The sequence below is a fragment of the Triticum dicoccoides genome, chromosome 5A, assembly GCF_002162155.2.
Source record: "Triticum dicoccoides isolate Atlit2015 ecotype Zavitan chromosome 5A, WEW_v2.0, whole genome shotgun sequence".
Taxonomy (NCBI): Eukaryota; Viridiplantae; Streptophyta; class Magnoliopsida; order Poales; family Poaceae; genus Triticum; species Triticum dicoccoides.
In genome coordinates this window covers 4,511,151-4,520,483 of record NC_041388.1, presented here as the reverse complement: position 1 = coordinate 4,520,483, position 9,333 = coordinate 4,511,151, and the positions used below count along the sequence as shown (strand labels likewise).

Below are 9,333 nucleotides of genomic sequence, written 5' to 3'. Positions count from 1 at the left end.
TTTTTGTCTCTTGTCATGTAGGTTTCGTTCACAAGGGTCACGGCAAAGCTGATGCTAGATGGCATTCAGAAAAGCGCTCCTGAGTTAACTCAGGTGAGCCGACCACCTTCAGCAATAGGCTCCGTCATAGATGTTTGCTTACATCAATTGTTTGCCCATTGCAGACTGGACCTATGTTGGTTACACATTGGGGGCTTAGTGGCCCTGTTGTTCTTCGATTGTCTGCATGGGGAGCACGTGAACTATATCAGGACAAGTACCAAGGTGAGGCCCGAAGAAATTGTACACGAATGGCACTACATTTTTAATACGGAACATAGCTGGATCTAGTGTTTTGTTTCTTCAGCTTGTGCATTTTGTGTTCCATCAATCACATGAAACTTTCCATTACAATAGTATCTTAAAACAGCATGTAAGATCTACTCCCTCTGTCCCACAAGCTTGCAAAAACGTCTTGTATTGTGGAACGGAGGGAGTAAAAGATATTGTCGAACTCATCCACTTCTCTTGTTGGAATATGTATATTTCTTTCAACACAGCAAAGCTTGTGGTTGACTTCATACCGGACATTCACATCGAGGACGTGAAGCGGATCCTATTCCAGCACAAAGACCAACATGCGGTTCTGATCTTTCCCTATCCTTCGTTAATGTCTTCATCTGAGAGAGTCTGAGTTCTTTTTAGAAATAGAGAATCCGAGTTTTAAATTTTTAACTCTGCTTTTGAATGCCTCTTGCTTTAATAAATTAATCGACCAGTTCTTGTAAATGCCTTCAACAAGATGGGCATAGCTTTCTGTTTCTTTATATGCCTCCCTTATTAGGCTTTCTGAGTTCAATTTTAATGAAGATTTGCTACTGCAGATACAGATACTTATAGCCACCTTTACAATATTCTGTTTTATCTGTCATGTTGGGGTGCTTTAACCAACCTCCGTCCAGAAATACTTGTATCCATTTCTCCAACAAGTATTTCCGGACGGAGGGAGTGTTTTGTATGATTTATGTAATTTTGTCACAGAAATATTCCCTGAATATTCCGGTTTTCCTTGTAAAACATTATGGTGAAGCTGTACTAAGATTTTTTTTTAATCTCTGCAGAAGAACAAAGTAAATAACGCCTTTCCCAAGGAGTTTGGTCTGGTGAAGAGGTTTTGGGGATTCCTTCTAGAACAAGAGGTTGCAGTAGCTGAATCCTGGTCCTTACTCAGCCCCTTAATTTGATGTTTTACTCAGTCGAAGTTTTCTCTTGCAGAGTTTAGATGGTGACATGCACTGGGCCACCGTGCCAAAAAGTCATCTAAATGCGATAGCCCTTCGCTTAAAACAGTGGATGTTTGAGGTTGTTGGGAAGGTATGTGCGTGATATCTTAAGTATATCACCTGAAAAGCTCGATAGCGGTTTTTTGATGTATCTGTGCTCACTGATGTTCCCTCATCGTCATATGTAGGGTCAATTCAAAGATGAATTTGTGACAGCTGGAGGTGTTCCACTTTCAGAGGTATCTATTAGTCGACAACTTAATGGCAGTTTTCACAAACATGGTTCAACTAACGAAAATTTCAACTTGTTCATCTGTTGTAAAGATATCGCTTAGCACCATGGAAAGCAAGAAGCAGCCCAATCTGTTCTTTGCAGGAGAGGTAACAGCACAACTGTTCTTGAACTTGCAACCCTCTGGTCATCTTATCTTACAGAGTGTGATCTTGCTGTAGGTACTTAACGTCGACGGGGTCACGGGCGGATTCAATTTTCAGGTAAGGAGCAGATATTTTCTCTTCCTGGAGAGCAGTGAATTAGTAAAAACTTTTGAAGTGAGAACACAAGGTTTCAACTGGCATTTTCTCTTTGTTTTGCACAGAATGCATGGACTGGTGGGCATATAGCTGGGACAAGCATTGGCACATTGGCATCAAACAGCATTCTCAAAGAAGAGCAAGCCTGTTTGCAACTACAAGGATCTTAAGGACATGTATGAAATCATGACAAGGAGGGATTCAAGGATTCTTAGTTCTTACTGGCTGAGTAACTTTGTAAAAACTTGAGAGTGTAGCTTAGCTGCTAGTCCACAGTATTGTAGCTAAAAAAGAAGCAAAGATAACCAAGATTCACATCGAGTAACTGTATCGTCGTCTTGTAGCGACAATTTTGTAATGGAGTAAGATCCTAGTTGAGCAACTTGTGAATCCTTGTAAACTTGGCAGTAAGAATCAGAAGATCAATATACCCAGTGCATTCATTGCTTTTCCTGAGCTACAGTACCTGGTCTACTGAAACATAGAACAATTCTCATTGTCTAATCAAGAATGCAACAAATCAATTTCTTGATGTTCCTTTTGTTGCGAAAGAATTTCTTAATGTTCTTTTTAAACAATCAGGATGCAACAATGCAGTCCCTAAATGTCCGCACACTCGCTACAGATGAAACTATAACAGATGAAATTACACACAACCAAGATTCAGAAAGGTACATCGACTACTCGTTCGTCGCATCGTAGCAGCAATTTTGCTGTGAAGCAAGTTCCTGAATTGATGCAAACTTTGGTGTAACAATCAGAAGACCGATGCATTGCTTTCCAGAAGGTTGGATTGGAACTTACAGCTACAGCAACATAAGTCATTGTCTAATTCAGAATGCAACAATGCAATGTCTAAATGTTCTCATCACATCACAGATAAAAAAGTTTGGAAACATAAGAACTCAACCGTCACTACATTTTCTTAACACACACATGCTACAGGCGACGAAACTAGAACAGATGCTTCCTTCATCAAAGAGAATGGTTGATCCACAAAACTGCACCTGTTCATCAGCTAGCTAAAAAGTGTTTATTCCTGATGATACATAACGTAACCTAGCAGAAGAAGCAGGCCCTAATTAAGAACTGACTAGAGCAAATGCATGCGCTCGACATAGGGGTTGTGCAGCCACTGACTGAGCGGCTCCCCGCACCCGACAAAGCAGCCGGTGTTGCCGCGGGCGGCGAAGAGCGGGAACTGGAAGAGATGCAGAAGCTTCTCAATGGACTGGCGGACCAGCGACGAGCCGGTGACCCTGCTCCTCCTCCCCCAGCCGGTGACGATGTCGATCCTCTCGGGGCAGGAGCCCATGAGCAGCATCTGCCTGTGGAACCAGGCGAGCGTCCTGGAGAGAGCGGTGACGGCGGTGCCCTCGGACATGAGGTGGAGGTTGATGAGCCAGTAGGAGGAGCTCTTCTCCCTGACGGAGTCTGGGTAGACGTTCTTCTGCGCGGCCACCTCCCAGATGAAGCCGGCCTCCTCCTTGAGGCCGGACTTGTGCAGGAAGTCTATCACGGCGTCCATTATGCCCCTCTTGCTCTCCCGGTCCTCGCTGTGCATCATGTCCAGGAAATACCTGGCGTGGTCCCTCACGTTCTCGCCGCCGGGCTCGGCGTCGGGCAGGTACAGCAAGAACATGTGGGCGGGGTGTCCGGTGATCGCCATGAGCTGGCAGCATAGCCCCATCTGCGCATGAGCATCGGTGCAGCAGCTGAGCAGCAAGGTGTATGTCTGGAGAGACGGAACGAGCCCCTGCGCAAGCATGTTCTGGAGCACGCTGTAGGCGTCCTGGAACCTGTTGAGCTTGAGGAAAGCACTGAGTAGGGAATTGCAGGTGGGCACATTGGGCTGCAAACCATCCTGGAGCATCGCATGGTACCACCCTAACGCCTTGTCAACATTGCCGGCCTTGCCCCAGAGGTCCACCAGAAGACCATACACGGGCTCGTCAGGAGCCCAGTCGCGCCTCATCTCGAGGAACACAGCCTCAGCCTCGTCCAGATGACCACAGTGACCAAGAACCTCCATGACGATGCTGTAGGTTATCTTGTCGGGGCGGAATCCGGCGATCTGCATGTCTTTGTACAGCTTCACGACATTGTCGTAGTTTCTTGCCTTGGCCTGCAGGGCGATTATTATGTTGTAGGTAACCAGGTTGGGCTTGCACCCGTTCCCGATCATCTCGCAGAAAAGCTTGTAGGCGGCCGCCAGCTGGCCCCCTTTTCCAAGGCAATTCACCATGGCGCTGTAGGTGAAGGTATCGGGCGACAGGCCGACTTCTTGCATCCTGCCATACAGATCCATGGCCACTTCCAGGTACCCTGACTTAGCATGGATATCAATCAGTGTGCAGTATGTGACGCGATCAGGCTCGTAACCAGCTCCCTCCATCTCCTCGAAGACCTTAACAGCCTCCCTTAGAAAGTTTGCACGGCCATACGCGTGTATTATTCTGTTGTATGTCACCACAGTTGGCTTGCAGTTTACCAAGCTCATCTCATCGAGAAGCTTTCTCATCGTGCCAAACTGCTTTGCCTGTCCGAGGATCCCTATCATGGTGGTGTAGGTATGGCCGTCATGCTTGAACCCTGGCTGCCGCTTCAACCAATGGAAGAAACCGAGCGCGATATTGTGGTCATGAAGCAGCTTCAGCACTTGATTAGCCTGGAACGCGTCAATCTTGCAACGGAGATTATCAAGAACATGTTCCGTCATGGGACCCCACTTCATCTGCTGCAGCGTATGGTAGTACTGTTCGACTGCCCGCAATGACTTCAGTGATCTTAAATTAGACTGCGGTCCTCCGCCATGACCTTTTATTGTTCCTACTAAAGGGCCCTGAGATTTGTCAGAGGGACCACTATAAACAGTTGGAGCTGAGAAGTTGCGAGTTTGAACTCCAGCCCACCTGCCATCTGAATTGGGACTACTATTAGAATGGTAATTTGAGTGGCCTTGATTAGGATGCCTTTGATTCCTTATTTGTGATGGTGAACCGGAAACTGCAGCCGCTGGCCCCGAGAAATTCTGCTTTGGCTTTGCGTATCCAGATCTTGAGTCCCCCTTCCCAAAATCAATTTGCATGGAAGGGGTATTTGCCCCAGCATGGCTATGCTGATTATTTGCCTTGTTATTAGAAGACTGGCCACCAGATAATGGCTTGCTAGAATAGCTGGCACCAGCCTGTGGAACTTGGTTAGTGCTTCCATTATTCGAGGAGGACTTCAAATTTACCAACTCATTATACACACCAGCTCCTGCAATTCCCGACTGAGAAATGCCCCTGGCGGCCTGCTTAGATGGCTGCACATAATTATTTCCTTGAACCTGACGGTTACCAGGATGGTTACTTCTGTTGCTTGATGCTGGCTCCTTGTCTGGAGATGAGGTGGAAGGAATGACATTAACAGCTTGAGCTGGGTATCCAGCAGCACTACCAGCAACATGCTGCGCAGACAGAGGCTGAGCCTTCACAGAAGATCTGCGCTCGATAGCACTCGCAGTCTGCCTCTTTGAACCACAAGTGTCATCATCAGGGCACGTGCACGAAGCTCCATCCGCGCTACCACACCTTGACCCACTAAGATAGAAGGACCGTGCACACTGGGTTAGCGTGCTGAGTTGCTTTGCCCTCAACATGAACTGCAATATAAAGTTTACATAGTGTTATCAACTAGAACAACCTTTTATTTTACATAAATAAGAGGTTATGCTTTCATAATCTGGATAAAAAAAACCAAGGTCATGCATGACAACATTTGTTTCGATGGACTATTATAATCAAAGACACAAGAATCGCAGAAACAGTACAAGCCACAAGGAAAAATAAGCTACAGAGAACAGGACATGAATATTATCAAGTGAACGCAGAAAGCTTGCAACTTCTTGTCTGTGATACAATCGTGACCGTTAACCAATAAACAAAAGTCTAAAACATATTTACAAGTTCGACAACAGGGTTTTTTCAATACTGTTGGTATAAAAGAATCAGACTGCGCGATGAATGCTAGCATGCAGTACACTGCATAATGACCAAGTAATGTAGGTATTAAGTTCGAGAATTACATCTAGCCTTGCTTGTTACGATTAATTTAGCAATGGATATTGCAAAAAATATTTTCCATGCAGTTGGCCCAAATTGAATATACAGACACCATATTATGGTGCTCCATTTTGCAGTTGGCCCAAATTGAATATATAAATAAAACACCATATTATGGTGCTCCATTTTAGCTAAGGTTATTTTAGCGATGTAATTGCTTACCCAGTTGCATTTTGGAAGACCCTTTTCATTCAAATGAGAAGCATAACAATATACAATTAGATAGACAACAAGGTAGTGTTTAACTAGAAAAAGTTTGAAGCTAGATATGGTGCATAAATGGGCTACAAGCTTAATGCGATTTCTTGACTCCTTTCATGTGCTCGTCCCTCATCTAGTCATATCTTTTGTCTTTTAAGAAGACGAGAGAGAATGATATTATGTACTGTCAAGGATATAATTTAATACTCCCTCCGTCCCAAAATAAGTGTCGCTGATTGACGTTTATTTTGGGACGGACGGAGTAGTATGCATAAAAGTAAAAATGTATGTCGGCAACTCATAGAAGGTTTACCAGCATGCGTAAATGAAGAAATGTATGTTGGGGAGGGAGGGAGGGACTTACTGGTTAATAAATTAATCAACAAATTTCAAGAATGCCTATATATGTCGACTTCTACCAACCAAAGAGCTCCATGTTGGCCCTCATTGGCAGACCTGCAAAAAAAATGTGGTCAAAATTTGTGTATAGCACTATACTGCTTACTAGGATGCATTATTTTATTAGCTGTAAATCAAATCAGTAGTAGCATGAACTCAATTGGCCCAGTAGATTATGTACAGCAAAACAAGTGCCTTATATAGTTAACCTAACTTGTGTTATTACCTCTCCTATTTCTGCATGGTGAAAAGCTTATGGATGTCCGAAGCAGAAACCAAATGATGAACAGGCAACAACTTCGTTTACTAAGCTAAAAGTGCAGTTCTTAGTGAAACTTTCTTCAGAAACAGAGAGTTCCTTCTGCCAAATGGGTGGCTGTCACGGCCAATCAGAAGTCAGCTTTACTGGATTTTAGCTTCGACTACAAAATTGATGTTGGATTTACAGTCTAACCCGAAAAATCCCCCAATGTTTGGCCTAGTCAAGGCTATCTGCAGGGCTCTAGTTGGATGAGAGCTCAAGAATAATTCCATAATCTAGACCCCTGCTGCGCCTTAGCTTGAAACCTTCAACTTGTATAAGCCAAAATGGTGATACCGAAGCACGGAAACAAGTCCTGAACAAAGGGCAAATTGATCCGTTTGCAGAACCATTGGTGTCCGACTGTCCTGATCCAAGATGATTCTCTCTAAAAGATCGTTTCCACAAAGATGCTACGAATAACAGGGGAAAGGTTTGTTCTCTGAGCTAAGGTTTGATAGGGGATAATACTGCCACATCATTGGGTACATCAATCGGTGTAATAGTCCAAAAATGGGAGCTCGTGTGTGAGAGCTGAATGCAAAGGGGGGAAACATGATTTTTTGGTGGTTGTTGCTGGAAACAAAAAATTTGACCTTCGCGGCTTGTGGGGATTCAATCAACCGGTTTGGCGTACTGGTACTAGCAAGAACACAAGAGGGCGGCCCTCTTCTCGGTGGCCGGGCTGGGCTGGGGAATTAGGGCTGACGCAGCCCACCCCCGGGCTGCAGAGGGCGGCCGGGCGGGAAAGAGGGTTGCGGGGGTAGGTGGCGGCGAAGGCAGGCCACCGGCCACCGCGACGCGTTATCCCGAGGACAGGACATTCGCAGAATCCCCTGTGGCGGAAGCAGTAGCAATGGCGCGCGTGAGCAGTGAAAGCAGATCCTTTTCTCTCACCTTGAGACGGGGCATCCGACGCGAGAGGAAGGGAAGGCGACCCGGCGGCGGCGTGCCCTGGCCGTGGCCGGCGGCGACGTCGCCTTCTCCCCCCGGGTCAGGCGATCCCTCCTGCGGCTGTGAGGAGGGCGGCGGCGGTGGTAGGTTGGAGAGAGGAGTGCGCGATCGAGGGAGGCGGCGGGGAGATTCGGGAGGCCGGATTTGTTGGTGTGCGCGCGGCGATCGTGGGGGATCTCCGGAAAGATCTCTGCTTTCGGCGGGGCGGCGCACGGGTGGGTGGCGGGCGCCGCTGATGGGAGGGGAACTGGATGGAGGATCGTTTGGTGACGACATGGGGAGGATGGAGGGGGTATGTGCAAAAAGGAGGGGACACGCAACTTCCTTCGCAAGTCAAGACGGTCAGCGCCCGCGAGCTTCTCGGACGCTTCCTTATCCGATTATTATCCAAAAATATCATAAGGGCCGAATGATACCATAACAAATTAACAAATGCTTGCCGTAAAACTTTTTGTTTTTCAAAAAAACTTTCGATCTATTCATTATCTGTCGGGTCGTACAAGGAACATCAGAAGTAAAATTTGCATCCAGATCCGTAGACCACCTAGCGACAACTAGAAGCACTGGAGCGAGCCGAAGGCGCGTCGTCGTCATCGCCTCTCCATCGTCGGAGCAGGACAAACGTTATTGTGGTAGACAGTCGGGAGGTCGTCGTGCTAAGGCCCCATATGATCAGCGCATCGAAACATCAACCGTCGTCGATGAAGAGAAGCGGATGATCCAACCTGCAGACACGCAAATGAGACGACGAATAACGGATCCAGACGGATCGATCAAAGACAAACACCGATCAGATCATGCAAGATTCACCGAAGACACGCCTCCACACGCCCTTTTGACGACGCTTGAAACATCACCGGTACGGAGCCAGGCAGGAAGAATCTTATTTCATATTCAAGTAGCATTAGTAGAGAAAGATAAAAGTTAACAATCATTAGCAAAGAGGATCCCGACCTAAATGCATCCCTCAAAAAGTCATAAGGATCTTTAACCAAACCGCGCAGTTTCAGATGATACTCCTAAGAAGAATGACAACAAGAGACGCTCATGGTGGAAACACACGGCATTGTGAGAATCCCAATTTTTTTTTCAAAAGATGGTGAGGCCGACGGTAGGCGTGATGTTGGTGTTGAGGCCGGCCGGAGTTAGGGTGTCCCAAATGAGGTCCATGGACGTGGGGGCGGCCGAGGCAGAGGATGAGCCACACCTGCGTCGCCGCTTAAGGACACGGGAGAAAATAAGGGCCTCGTGTCTTGCTCATTCGAATCCTACACGATCCAAGTATGTTTGATTGCAACAACCCATGGATGTGTACCGGATGCGACGGATCGGTTACGGACAACAGAGCGAGGAGGTAGATATATCTGAGAGTCTAGAGGACGGCGACGATGGTCATCGGGTGGGGGCTGCGAGTGGCGAGGTCATGGGCAGAAATTTCAACAACAATTTTGATAGACAAGTGAAGTAGTATGATATTCTTTTTTTTTGAATTTTGTAGTATGATATTTCTTTTGCGGATGAAGTAGTAAAGATAAAAGAAAATGTAGTCATATAAGGTACAAATGAATGTCCCCGC

At 46.4% G+C, this 9,333-nt stretch overlaps 2 protein-coding genes across 2 annotated transcripts in view; one reads left to right on the top strand and one right to left on the bottom strand.

Annotated features, from left to right (window-relative positions):
- LOC119298735 (uncharacterized protein YtfP-like) overlaps window positions 1-2,258 on the top strand; it is a 4,079-nt gene extending 1,821 nt beyond the window's left edge. The window contains exons 8-16 of the mRNA XM_037576022.1: window positions 22-93; window positions 165-264; window positions 540-622; window positions 1,101-1,178; window positions 1,255-1,353; window positions 1,451-1,501; window positions 1,587-1,643; window positions 1,716-1,757; window positions 1,862-2,258. Of these exons, the coding sequence (XP_037431919.1) occupies window positions 22-93; window positions 165-264; window positions 540-622; window positions 1,101-1,178; window positions 1,255-1,353; window positions 1,451-1,501; window positions 1,587-1,643; window positions 1,716-1,757; window positions 1,862-1,966 (687 nt within the window). The 3' untranslated portion in view covers window positions 1,967-2,258. The remainder of the gene's footprint in view (window positions 1-21; window positions 94-164; window positions 265-539; window positions 623-1,100; window positions 1,179-1,254; window positions 1,354-1,450; window positions 1,502-1,586; window positions 1,644-1,715; window positions 1,758-1,861) is intronic.
- A 333-nt stretch (window positions 2,259-2,591) lies between these two features.
- On the bottom strand, window positions 2,592-8,013 carry LOC119298734 (pentatricopeptide repeat-containing protein At1g18900-like). The gene is made up of 3 exons (XM_037576021.1): window positions 7,701-8,013; window positions 6,468-6,559; window positions 2,592-5,442 (listed from the first exon to the last, which is right to left on the bottom strand). The coding sequence occupies exon 3, from the start codon at window positions 5,437-5,439 to the stop codon at window positions 2,890-2,892; it is 2,550 nt and encodes an 849-aa protein (XP_037431918.1). The 5' UTR covers window positions 5,440-5,442; window positions 6,468-6,559; window positions 7,701-8,013; the 3' UTR covers window positions 2,592-2,889.
- Window positions 8,014-9,333: the final 1,320 nt, after the last annotated feature.